Source organism: Gymnoscopelus microlampas (genome assembly GCF_963454915.1).
Source record: "Gymnoscopelus microlampas genome assembly, chromosome: 11".
Taxonomy (NCBI): Eukaryota; Metazoa; Chordata; class Actinopteri; order Myctophiformes; family Myctophidae; genus Gymnoscopelus; species Gymnoscopelus microlampas.
The window spans coordinates 23,536,666-23,550,737 of NC_139948.1; the positions used below are offsets into that span (position 1 = coordinate 23,536,666).

Consider the following 14,072-nt stretch of genomic DNA (forward strand, 5'->3'; position numbering starts at 1 on the left):
ATGTGTTTTGAGCTTGTAGATCATCTATTTTCAAATAGCAAAAAGTGGTTAAACCGATTATTACAGCGCTATATTAACTAATTTTGCTGGGGACCCCCTAGAACACAATCAAGGACCCCACTATGAGAACCAGTGCGTTAGCTGGTATATATATACCGGCCATTGGCCAACTAGACTGCGGCTTTGCCACTGAACGCTGCATGTTGATTTTTGCAGTTTCGTTCAGAAACTGCACACAGTTACTTTCCGTTGATATCGAAAGATTGGACACGGAGGCCACGGCATTATTAGCCTGTGTAAACAAACCTAGGTATGAGTCCTGGGTTCCAGTACATGTATTGTGTCTTCCAGATAACAGTGATCTGATAGCGTGCATGGTGGTCAGTAAAGAGGGGGGTCAAGCCCAAAGGTTCCTGGCTGTGGACGTGTACCAGATGAGTCTGGTGGAACCAGAGACCAAACGGCTTGGCTGGGGCGTGGTCAAGTTCGCCGGCTTGCTGCAGGTGAGCTAAGGAAGAGTGTGTGTATAATGTATATATACTGTGTGTGTGTGTGTGTGTGTGTGTGTGTGTGTGTGTGTGTGTAGGTGTGTGACAACACACTCCATATTTGGGCGTACCTGCATTGGGAACTCCTTTTAAGGTTATGGCTGAGTCATGGTGACATGAGCGTGACATCAGAGAGACGCCCGGCCGGCCCGCTGGCCAGTCCTCACTTAAGCCAATTTGAATATAAGATAGATATATATGCACGTATATACACATACAGTAGTATATGGATGCATATATATCTGTATGTGTTTATATACTGTAGTATATTCTAGTTAACTCTTTGACTGCCAGAGTATTTTCATAAATTACTCCCTCAGTGCAAGCGATTTTTTTTCGTGTTTTTTTTGTTTGTTATTTTGTTATGTACATTCAAATCGTTTGTCTGGCTGCGGTTTTAAACACATACGACAGATCGACCAGCAGAGAGCAGCAGATCGATCACTCGCTCACTTGCTCGACCCCCCCCCCCCCCCCCCCCCAAACAGGCTCAAACAGTCCAAACGTCATATCAGGATATGACGTTTTCGCCGCTCGCCGATCGGGCTTCAGATCGTTGGTATACACGACGACGATAACTGTTCGTCATCCAGACTAAAGAAAATAGAACCTGAGCTCTCCGTTGAGTGGAGCTCTCTCTGTGAAAAAACGTGTTTTTCCCTATTCTGGCCTAAAATGACACTTTCAAGCTTCTAGAGAACCGGAAACGGAAACTGCGTCATGAATCCGGATCCGGGTGAGTGTGAAGTGAACAAAAAGAGAAACTGATGGTGAAAAATCCACAGAACAGCGCGATCACAGATTAAACAATGAAAAAGCTATCAGCGCGTCTAACGCGTTGATGGCGTGGGTGGGTTAAGTAACATTTGACTCGAAAACGCGTCGATGGCGTTAAAAGAGTAGGACATACTAGTATGTTGTGTGGTTACTGTGTTGTGCATGTGACAAAACCTTCCCATTTCAATAGAAATGATTCAATCCCATTTCCTTCTCAGAAGCAATGAGTCGCACATTGTCATTTCTCTCTCACTTCCTCGCTCCTCTACCCCCCCCCCTCTCTGTCTGCCTCCCTTGTCTCTTATTTCCTTTCACCATTCTACTATTGTGCCACCATTCCCTCCCTCACCCTCCTCACTGCCTTGCCCCCCTGTCGCCCTCTCTCACTCCTTCTTCCCTCCATCCATCTCTCTCTCTCACACCTCTCTCGCTCACCCTCTATCAATCCCTCTCTCTCGCTCCATCTCCGGTGTGTCCCTCTTTGTCCAAACAGGACATGCAGGTGTCAGGTGTAGAGGACGACAGCAGAGCCTTGAACATTGTCATTCATAAGCCCAGCTCCAACCCCCACGCCAGGCCGCTGCCCATCCTCCAGGCCAACTTCATCTTTGCCGACCACATCCGCTGCATTATTGCCAAACAGAGGCTGGCCAAGGGCCGCATCCAGGCCCGACGCATGAAGATGCAGCGCATCGCAGGTGGGAAAGGAGGACATTATTCCCTCTGATCTGTTTGCTTGATTTAGTCCCAGAAACAATGGCAAGATAAGGTAATGAAGGGCAAAACCTTTTTATAAATGCACATACTTTGCCACACTCGCATTTCAATGCTTGTACCAGCATGACTTGATTCATCCAAGTTATCTGAAGACAATGAACATTTCCGTGTTGATAGAAATATTTACTCAGCAATAAAAAAAAAGTAACTTTGTGTTTTATAATTATGTGCTTTATGAAGAGCTCATTCAAAATGATTTTATCCCTAGTTTAGAACAAACGGCTCTCCCACACACTGCTTCTTCACTTGAAATATTTATTGTGAACAACGTTTCGATGCAAAGACCTTCTCTCGGCAGTGGTCCTGGGAACAGGAAGGTTCCCGGTTTGATCCCTGTCTCCTCCTGGCTTAGCGTCGAAGTGACCGTGAGCTCGATGAGCTGGTTGGTGCTTTGCATAGTTCCTCTCCAAAGCTAAACCTTTTTTGACTGCAAGTGAAGACGTCTGTGTGCAGGAGAGCTTTGTTCTATGAGAACTTATCCGTGGCAACTGTCATGCAAAAGTGCTGCTCGTTTACATCCCTAATTTGAAATAACGTTTATTTTCATTGGAGAAATTATTACATTTTTCAGCTTTGTTAAACATGTCATGCATTCACTCTTCAGTTGGACTGTTTTTAGAGTGGGAAAGTATCTCCTCAATCACACTTAAGGTAAGTGGCTAGGTGGAGTGGACGCACCAAGGGTTTGTGCAAGAACACTAGTTCTAGTTTACTATATAACAGTCATACTGCACAGTGTACACACACACACACACACACACACACACACACACACACTACTTTATTTGTTTACCAGCACAGGGCAGTTCTGTAGAATTACACACTCACCCCTATTAAACACACACTCATGCCAAGTTGGCGCAAGCCCAACGGAAGTGTGGGCAATTACCAACCTAGCCAGTAGCATGACAGAGCCAAGTTTCTACAGTAAGTATTGCCTTCTCCAGAAGGAAATGGTCACATTGTGCAATGATGAAGTGTGCACTGCGGTACCCATATCTCTGTCCTTTTGACGACACTTGTCACTCCAAGTATAAATTGGCCTTGAGCATGTCTGTGACGATCATTTGAGCTGATATAGCCCTTTTATACAGTCACACACATACTCATTGTAGCTCTTTCTGTGTCTTCAGCTCTGTTGGACTTGCCAGTGCAGCCCAGTGGGACAGAGGTGTTAGGTTTTGGTCAGACGACTAGCGCTAGCCCCAGTGGCCTGCCCTTCCGCTTCTACGAGCAATCACGACGAGCGCCCAACGACCCCACTGCAAGTAGATCAGTGTTCGCCTCTGTGGATAAAGTACCAGGTAACTGACAGCAAAACAGTCTATACACACTCCATCTGCAGTCGGCTCTGTGCACACTCTCCACTGCTGGGGTTTGTTTACTGTCACTTTGCCATTAGTTGTTCAAATCAGTTTCTCATCAGCATTTCCTCAAAATGATGGGTTTATCATCAGCTCAAAGTCGCATAGTGATGGCATCTGATCTGAGAGAAAAGGCTGTTTGTGAATTTGACGTTTAGTGTTGTTGGCCCCCATGCCAGGAAACTCCATATACACAGATCACTGTCCTTTCCCTTGTTCTTGTTCAAGTCTTTTATTTTATTGTATTTCAAACAAATGAAATGTTTATCTTATTGTATTTGTTTTTACAGTATTTATTTTACACCGTTATGCTGCTTAAGTTTGCTCTCCCTGCATTTGATAACGGCAACAACAGTAGCTGTAACACTTTTTGTATTATCTGCAGGGTGGTTAGTGTCCATATTTGTTCACCAATACATCTTAGCATAGCTTACAAATAGTCCATGTAAGATGACCTACCTTTAGCTTCTGACTTTAAGCCGAAATATAACAAGTCCTCCATTTTAGCCGCGCTAATGGAGAGTCACTGAGGCTCGCTGTGTAAGTTGGTTGATTGGTCAACCCATCCAACACTTTGGTCACAAACAAGATATCTGAAATTTCTAATGGCCGAATTTCCAGCATGAATTTGCTGAACACGTTCATGCTTCCCAGAGGATGAATCCTACTGTACTCATTCAGGCGAGCCCATGGTCTTACCTCTCAGCCTTCAAAGCCTAAACATAAGGCCTATAGGAAAGTGGATAACTCACACCAGTACCAGTATTGGTTAGGTGCGGGCATCAAGAGCTTGAAGGGAGACACACACTCATAACTTTGCAATGCAGTTATTTTATGCTGTAGAAATGTCAACTTACAATATTATAATAATAAAAACTTTACATGAAATGGGCAAAACAAAAATAGGATTTCCCCACAGGCCCACACAAAGTACAATAAACAAGTGCACACAAAGTTACCAAGAATTTCTCCTCATAATGGAAGTGCTTTTTACTTGCTTCTCCTTTCCCTTATTGAATTTTTTATTCTTTTTAGAATTGAGACTTGCACACACACACACACACACACACACACACGCGCACTCTGTAAAAAAATATACACTGTACTGTACTGTAGCACATAGCCACATAAAGTCTTTTTCAGATGCACATATTGTACACACAACCAAAGAGACAGTAATTTACATACACACCCCCTCTCTTTTTCCATAATTATGTCTCTTTGTCATTTGGTCTCACTCACACTGTTTATCTTTATCTCCCCCTCAGACACACACACACACACACACACACACACACACACACACACACACACACACACACACACACACACACACACACACACACACACAGATGTTCACTCAGTGCTACATTGACATTTACTATTGAGGTTTTTGTGACGCATGCAAAGAAACTTGAATTTCCAGGTGCATGCATAATTGCATTTAGTAGCAGCATGTCACACAGACACTGAACTTCATACACAAGGGTTTTATTGTCTCTATGTTTTGCACCCTGTCCGTCCGTCCATCCGTATGTGTGTCCGCCGTCTGTAGACAGCTAATCTTTGGCACCGTTGAAACTGTGCACACACTGCCTGGAGGCCAAGGAAGGGCCTCTGCCCCAAATGTTTCACATCTGCCTGTTATAGCGCCACCAGGATGCAAATTTTTGCTAAACAAATTTTTATTTTGTCCAAACATCACGCAAATCGGTACACGACTACCATACACGTTATCTCTATAGTCATGTGATCAAGATGGTTTATTTTTCATATTCCATCCTGATTGGCTAAGATTGGCTTCCAAAGTTTGCAGGAGTGGCCCGTTGCCCCGTTTTGAACGAAATGCGTCAAATCATGAACGGAGTGTGCAATTGCCGTGAAGGCGTGAAACTTTCACCAACATTCCCACTAGGCCAAGGAAGAAATGCCACCCTACATTTTTCAATTCAGCCTCATGGTGGCGCTATAACAGGCCGATTCGCATTTTTACCTATAACTGTATTGATCAGCGTGAAACTTTGCACACACACTCCCTAGAGGCCAAGGAAAAACCTCTGCCGTTCATTTTTCACATAGACCTTTTATAGCGCCACCAGGAGGCGGATTTTTGCAAAACACATTTTTTGATATTACTCTTACATATTTTGTCCAAACATCAAGCACATTGGTACACATTATCTCTTGTGATCAACCCAGATTTGTCAGATTGTTCATATTGCATCCTGATTGGCTAAGCTTGGCCAATCTAAAGTTTAGCAGGTTATGCATGTGACAAATGTTTCCAGTGTGAATCCATTGTTTTTAAAGTGTCTAGTTTTACATAATGTTTATGTACACAATTTTACAGGCTTGTGAATGCCAGAAACAAACGTTTCTCTCGGGTGGAAACCTTTTATGTCCAAAACCGTTCCTTTTTTATTATTATTTAAAAAAAACATTTTAAAATTGTGAAAATAGATGATCCACAAGTTTACAACGCACAAAAGTTTAAATATGGAGATAAAAGTTTTCTGCCCGACAGCGACCATACAGTACAGTATGTGTGTGCACTTGCACGTGCGTTCTCTCCCCACCAGGCTTTGCCGTGGCCCACTGCGTGTCCCAGCACAGTCCGTCCCCCCTCTCCTCCCCCTCCCCCCCCTCCAGTGGCAGTGGAAGCACGGGGCGCTGTGACTCTGTCACCACCAGCACAATATCTGCACAGAGCCCCACAGGTAAACACACAACCACAACACACACACACACACACACACACACACACACACACCTAGTACCACAACTACGCACAGCTACTACTACTACCACCACCACAACAACAACAACGCACACATAATCCACGTACGGCACATACAGTACACACAATTTGCCCTCAGGTGATGGTCCGAACACCCTGTACTGTATATCCAAAACATATATCCGTCACAATTTTAGAATTGAATTGTTTTCTAAGGGATTTCTAATATATTATTATTTAAATAGTTATAAAACCCACAGACAGACTTAACCACTTTAACTTAACTCAAAAGTAGCAGAATTTGCAGATCTACCAGCTCACAATGCGTCACATCATAGATCTTACTTTTGCAAAAATAGGAGACTCCACGAGTAAGACATAGGCATGGCACACAGTGGTACTGTACAATACTACGATGTCAAAAATAAATAACTATCCATTTCAAAATGGACTCCTATGAATAATGAAATATTATATAATTGATCCATGTACAATTCTGTGCTACACACTCGTTCTAAATTTCAAAGCATCCATATGCAGTTTGATGGATTATGATATTATTATTATATCAAACTGGATTGATTAATTTGTTCTAGAATTGCTTGGTTCTGATGTGAAATGCACACTGTCTACCAAAGTGTAGTGGACCACTAACGCCGGACCTGAAAGTGGTATGTTGAAATGTGCTACTTGGTCCAGAGTTGCGTTAAAGTTAACTTATCTTGTTGATTTTATCCAGCATATGCATCAGATGAATGGCTTTGCTTTCGATAAAGTTTCACTTAAGTTTTGAAGGGTTTGGCTTTTAAAAGAAATGAAATGCTTTGCTCCAAAACCGTAGCTGATAAAGAGGAAACTACGAAACTACGAGGTAGTGGAAAACATTTCTAGAAATATACAGTAAATGATTGTTAAACTTTACTTGGAAGCTCTTCACCTTGTAGGCTCTTGTGACGGATGGGTTGTTCAAGTGCTGACCTCAATGATACAGGTGGTGTGTCCATGGTTCATGATGTGTTGTGCTACAGTTAACCGCAGATAACCGCCATCTCCTAGGTTATACAGTACAGTACGTCTTTCAGAGAGGTCAGAGTATGAGGTTCAACATGGTTACACAACGTGTGTCTTAAAGTTAGCTCTCCACCAAAACAGACTACTACAGAATACTACAGACTGGCAGTCGAATGAAGTCGGGAGATCAGTTGTTTGGAAGGTGTGAAAATTTGCTAAATGCACCTGAGAGCCGAGACCGACAGATGGCCACTATGGTGCTAAAAATAGCCTATGGCTTGATTTATTTTTCAAGAACAAACACGTGAACATGCACATGCTTAAATCACTTGAGAAATTATAAAGATGACTACTGCAGTGAAGGGTGCTTAGGGCATGGACACAAGGTTATCTGTATTTAGACTATTTTGGTGTATTTTTTGAAAATGAGAATCGATTTTGAATAGTCCAACATAAGAATTGCGATTCGTATTCGAATCAATTTTCTCCCACACCCCTACTGTTGAACCAGTCAACACAATAGACCCACATTCTTTGTGTCAATTATATGTACAGCCTTTCTGACATGAAGATAATTACATTGCCAACTGCTTAAAGTTCCTGTTAAACTTGTCATTGTGAATATGTTAAGGACCTTGCACATTGGTCCATATTTTTATTTTAAAAATGTACAGTGTAGCAAAGCATCGAAATGGGCCATTGGGGTAGATTAAATAAACATAGAAAAGATCAGGATAATCCCGCAGCTCCTTGATCCGCAGGTGAAACTCTCCTTGCTCATAGCGATTTCAGAATGGACCCAATATTTTGATTTTATTTTTGTATTCAACAAGTGAGAAGACCACACAGGATCACTGCTTGATGACTGTTGCCTGCAAAATCTTCCACAAAATGGAATAATTCCGTCCGGATTTTCAAACCAAACCCTGAGCCTCCTGAAAAATTAAAGTACATCCACAATATAAATGTTCTTGTTTCTGTCTGATATCAAATTACTTGCCAAGTTTCCAATCCCATCGTTAAAAGTATTTCATGTGTTTTTCAAACTGCCCCCTTCTCTCTTAACTGTGTAAGTATACTGTAACAAAATATTTTCATGTAGATTTGTGTTTTTTGTTATTTCTCCTACTGTAGTTCTGTCTTTAGTGTACATGCACTTATGAATAAACATACACTTATTAATATTGCTGCTACTACCACTTACTACTGATGCTGCAAAAACTGCAAATAGTACTACTACAACTAGGCTGCTACTACAACAACAACTACTACTACTACTACGGCTGCTACTACTACGCATGCACACAGTCTATGTCCACTCAGCACCTCTAGTTTTTTCAAGTTCCATAGGTTAAACCAAGCATTAGTCCACTCGTGAAGAATTAAACCTGCTTTTGAAGTTCAGCAATGCAACAGATGGTTGAACTATATGCTTTACAGCCTGTGTGCCTCCAAGCTAATGTAGTAACCTCTAGTAAGCCCAACTAACTCAATATAACCTAGTAAGGGTTGATTTATATTCAGTTGCACAGCATGTTTGACACTTTATTCAAATGTAAATATCAACATACTGTATCTAAATAGAAACTAACATGTTGTGGCTTATTTGCTATAATTCCATGCTAGTTAAGTATATCCAAAATACTGAGGAGGAAATGGAGAAACTCAACTCTTATTTGTTGCTAATCATCTCATACATATGTCCTCTCTGTGCTTCTCTCTGTGTCCTTCACTTACTTACTCACTCCTCTCCTACAGATGATACCACGTTTCTGGAGCACACCCCTCCCTCTTCCTCAGGTGGAGAAGGGGAGGGAGGAGGAGGTGATGATGGTGGTGGTGGTGGTGGTGTAACGGTGGTCTCCTCTGCCCCCCCAGCCCCAGCCCAAACCCTGGCCCCCAGCCTCACCCCGGCATCCCAGCCCAACATCTCCCTGCTCACCCACGACGACACGGACTCCCTGAGCGTGGAGTCCCTGACCCTGCTGCCCCCTGCCGACTCCCCGCACCTCCACGCCCTCAGCGCCGCCTCGCACTCCCTCCAGGGACCACACGCCTCCATCGCTGAGGAGGACGACGAGGAGGAGGTTGGCAGCGAGGGAAGAAAGGGTGGCGAGGATGAAGAGGTCCGAGGGGAGGAAGAGGAGTTGCAGTTGGAGGAGACGGGAGCGACCGTCGGGGAGGGAACCGCGGCACCGGATTCGGCTACACCCACAGACGAGGCGGAGGGAGGCGCAGTCGTTTCCACAGAGCGGCAGGAGGGAGAGGAGTCTGAAGGTGATGATACGCCCCCAGGGGAGGTGCTAGATACAGACACACCCACTGCTGATGATGGCGAGGGATCAAATGACTCACCAGAGTCACCTGAATTGGATTAAGCAACCTACACAAAGTGCGTGCGTGTGCACATACAGAGGACCGTGCTAGTTGGCATACTGCAGTATATTTTCATGTGTTGAACTGCAGGTCGTTTTTTGTGAGAACTTTCTCATTTGCGTTGAGGTTTGTGCAGGTGAAGGAAGACTTTTTGCTCACAAGAGTGACTGAAAAGACACACCCATATGCATAGGCTCATGAGAAGCTCAAAGCACAGTCGAGTTTCTGTTGTGTGAGTGTGTTACATTTAAGTGTGTGACTGTGTGTGCGTGTGCAGGTTAACATAAGAGTATGCATATGCAAGTGTACATATGTTCGCTCGACCAGCAATGACATTTTTATTCATCCTGTTTCAACAGATGTTTTTTCAATTCATGTCTCTCTCTCATACATACATACACACTCATATGCACCTTGCTGCAGGCCATTCTTAGAACAATTTACATTAAGGACTTCATCTGCAAACAGCACTCAAATCGATGTTTAATAGTGATTGTCAGTACCGTATGACATTATACGTGCACACACACACACACAAACACAACCATCTGAGTCAGCTACATTTACCATCAAACCCAGTTGCAGTGACTGCCAACCAAAATCTGCTGTCATGTCTGTACATACACGTGTGTGTGTGCACGCGTGTGTGTTTGCGTGTATGCATGCACACACACGTGTTGGTGGTTTTAACTGCCATTAAACTGCCACCACAGCAGTCTTGTCTTATTGTGATTAATTTAGCCCTTATGTTGTATGGCCTGCACCATAACAATGCAGTCATTTCACACTTACACACCAAGCTACCAGCCGGGATCCATCAATGAATCTACTAATTAGTTTCCTTCACTGCTGCGTTGATCACTAAGGCCTGATTTATACTTGCGTCATTTATCGTGCATCACAAATAGTAGATCTACAAGCTTGCAGTGTGCCACAGTGCAACGCATTGTGAGCTTGTAGATCTGCTATTTTCGGGGCACGCCACAATGCACAACAAAGTATAAATCAGTTATAATCCTTCCGCAGTTCTCAAACAGCACCATGTTGGCCGACTGTGGTGTGAACATGGATGTCACAGTTCTTGCTTGTGGCCGTTTCACATTGACCATGTTGGGATGCTTCCCAAGTCATACTGCTGGGTTCCCATGTGCATATTTAGAATACTGCAGAGGTGGCCTGGCACTTAGTGGTGGACATGAGGCATTAGTGCACTGCTTAGGGTATAAGATGCTTACCACACGAGCTACAGGATGCCTTTTGAGAGTTTGTTCAGAGTTTGGCCAATCGTCTGCCCTGTGCATAGAACGTACAACCACATGTCGGCACTGTTCGACAATGGGCCCAAGGAACAACACAACATCATTGGACAAAGTGGTGGAAAGCTGAACTCCTGATAACAGCCCTTTCACACTGAAATCAGAAACCATTTGAAGGTGTCATTTTGCCATCATGGTCTGCTATGCATCACAACAACACTGGATTGAATGTATCTGCAAGTTGTCCCTTAGGTGTTGACCTAAAGTCAGTTTGAAAAAATAATGATTATGCGTTGGTATACAATGTTCCATCTACTCTACGGTTTTCATAAAGACACTGTACAGTAGACTCTGAAAGGAATAATGAGTTTATTTTAGGCAGAGAGACCTGTTGGAAATGGCACATCCCCTGTTTTTAAGAGTTGTCTGTTGTCTGAACTTGAAAATACTAATCACGGCAAACTTATGACAGCAGAATTATCATCCAAGCAGTTTTCCCATGACGGGACCCCTCTTGGATCAACCTGAGGACCCCCTGAGGTTTTCTGTTTCAGTGGAGAAACTTAGCTGCTGTGGTCAGTGTCTTAACAGGCAATCCCCGTTCCTCGTCCTCCTCTTCCTCCTACTAATCAGTTGAATAAAGCTTTACTACTGCAATAATCTAAAGAGCTAAAGAATGAGGGGAGAGATGAATGTAACTGTTTGACAGCTTATCTCTCTGATCAGCAGTGTCGATTGATCAGTAGGAACAGGATCAATGTATTTTATGCATAACTGCTTAATTCTTTCTTGGCTCACGTCAGTTGAAAATTGAAACAGTAACGAAGCGTTCCTCTTGTCTGTTACACTCTCATTCCTCTCTTGGGCCTCTCTAGCCCCCTATTTTTTGTCTCCATCTCTCCAAACCTCTTCTCCTATTAAACAACTGTACATTAAGTCTTATGCTTGATTATCACTCTTTTATTTTTTAACTATGTACAGTCATCGAGCAAGTTTAAAAAAAGAGTGAATTCAAAGCAATACTCCTCCTCTGCCATGCTTCTCTTTTTCTTCCACTGTACTTTCACCTTGTGTCTGTACATAGCAGCAGCAAGATGGGCCAATTGACAACTACAGTACTAATAATTAGGATTATGAGTAAGTCTCTGATTGTAGTGTTTCTGTATGTAATATGTTTGTATGCTCTGTAAATGCTTTCTGCTTTTAAACCTTGTAATTATTGTTATATTAATGGACAGAAACAGAGAAATAATTAAAAGAGATGCAATAAATTATTCTACTTAAAAGTGGTGAGGCTGTTTATTTGGTGTTTGTTTTTGCAGGTAGCCGTTTTATCAGTTTTGTTCAATTTATCTCTTTCTCGCAGCTTTTCTACTGTCTTTCTCTCGTTGACTCTCCCCCTCTCCTTTCCCCTTCTCTTTGATTCTGTCCCACCAACACTGAAGATGGATAGGAAAATGTTTTATTTTTTCTTGATTGTAAGAAGAGAGCTGTTAACGTGTTGTGTTAATTTTACTAAAGCGGAACAAATTATTTTCTTATCGCCAGCATAATGCTTCCATTGACTTTGCATGGATACCTGTAATTGTGTGTCTGTGTGTGCGTGTGCATGAAAGTGTTGGTGTTTTAACCCTAAGCCCATCTAATCTGATGTGTGTTACCGTGCTCATGACATACTGTCATCGCTTCCTGTGGTGTGTGTGTGAGGCTTCTGTCACCTTGTGGCCTGAATGTGTTGCTTCTCTTCAGGGAAGTGCGTATGTGTGCGTGAGTCTGTGTTCCCGGTATGCAAAGACATCGAAACCCTTTCATGTGGCTTTCCTCTTGATCAAACCACAGTTATAACAATGTTAGAGGACCCATGTCTTGTCTGCCTGCACAGATACGCAGTAGGACAGATTTGAAGATGTATTTTTCTACAAGGAGCTGTGCTGATCAGGTTTGCAATGGAGCACGGTAACAAACACCCCACCAGCCAACTGTACGGTGCCGGTTTAACTGCCGGCCTTACCATCCTTTTTTGGTTTTCCATATAGAAAAACTAAGATGCAGGTGATAAAAAGCAAAGGGTCCAGAGATGTGAGGGGCTAATGCATTGATTGATTGATTGAATATTATTAATATTATTATTAGGCAAAAAATATAAAACGGCACAATTACATTTATAATACTTTGTCTAAAAGGTCCGAAAGGACCAAAAAAAGTCCTTGCGGTCTTGTTTCCATTGGGGTCCCTGGTAGTCAATTCATAGACATATATTGTAGCAACCAAACAGTTCAAATATCAACACAAAAATACAGAAAAAATAACACTATACTGTATGTACAAACAAAACAAAAATGTAGAAAAATAAATAAATAACATAATTATGTACAAAAAAGGGGGGGGGGTCATCTGTCTAACGCGAAAATTGTACTACCTCCTCTTTTGGCCTCCAGTAAGGTGAGTTTTTAAGGCTGTTTTAAATGCCCAGCGAACTGGAGGAGAATTTGCCCATGTTTGTTATATGTGTGGGTGGTACCAGATTGTTGTTAACGCTCCCTCTAGTTTTGTGACTGTGGGTGTCACTAACTTTTTGGAGGTATTTAGACAGATATGCGGGTATAGGGGTGGTGGGTCATGGGCCCCAGTCCGAGAAGTAGTCGAATCAGTTTGTTTTGAGAGATTTGTAGTGTTCAATTAAATTTAATCTTTGTGGGGCGCCGATGGCTCTAATGCCTGACAGCGAGTCGCAGGTTTGATTCCCAAGCCTGACTACCTTTGTGCGTGTCACTCCCCATCTCTCTTCTTGTTTCCTGTCACTCTCTACTATCTCTATCCAAATAAAGGCAGAAAAAACCCCCAAAAATAAAGAAAATAAATGAATAAATCTTAGTGTAAAAAGCATGCCAACTGAAGTGGTACAAATTGTGTAAGATGATGACCTGTAATGTTTTTTTGCCCTGTTAAAGTAATAGTAATAAATGATCCACAATTAAGTAGTATATTAATATTTAAAACACAACAAGGGACATCAAAGGGTTAGTAAACAGTAAAACACTCCCGGGAACAGAGATAGGGTTGGCTAAGAGGAGAATAAGTGAGTATTGAGCTTGGATTTAAAGCTATAGCTTCCCTGATTACAGTAAGAAGAGAATTTCTGAGGGGATTGATAGGCAAAAGCTGTATTGCCTACTGATTTCTTTTTAACTCTAGGGATTGTTAAACTAGCCTTTTCTCTTTTCCT

General features: G+C 42.5%; 1 protein-coding gene across 3 annotated transcripts in view; it reads left to right on the forward strand.

Moving 5' to 3' along the window:
• Nucleotides 1–12,135, forward strand: part of clec16a (C-type lectin domain containing 16A) — a 48,492-nt gene extending 36,357 nt beyond the window's left edge. For 2 of the 3 annotated variants that reach the window (XM_084071932.1, XM_084071933.1), the window contains exons 19-23: nucleotides 352–503; nucleotides 1,819–2,023; nucleotides 3,236–3,406; nucleotides 6,046–6,183; nucleotides 8,973–12,135. In XM_084071932.1, the coding sequence (XP_083928058.1) occupies nucleotides 352–503; nucleotides 1,819–2,023; nucleotides 3,236–3,406; nucleotides 6,046–6,183; nucleotides 8,973–9,592 (1,286 nt within the window). In that variant the 3' untranslated portion in view covers nucleotides 9,593–12,135. The remainder of the gene's footprint in view (nucleotides 1–351; nucleotides 504–1,818; nucleotides 2,024–3,235; nucleotides 3,407–6,045; nucleotides 6,184–8,972) is intronic. The other variant, XM_084071934.1, reaches the window with a different exon arrangement.
• Nucleotides 12,136–14,072: the final 1,937 nt, after the last annotated feature.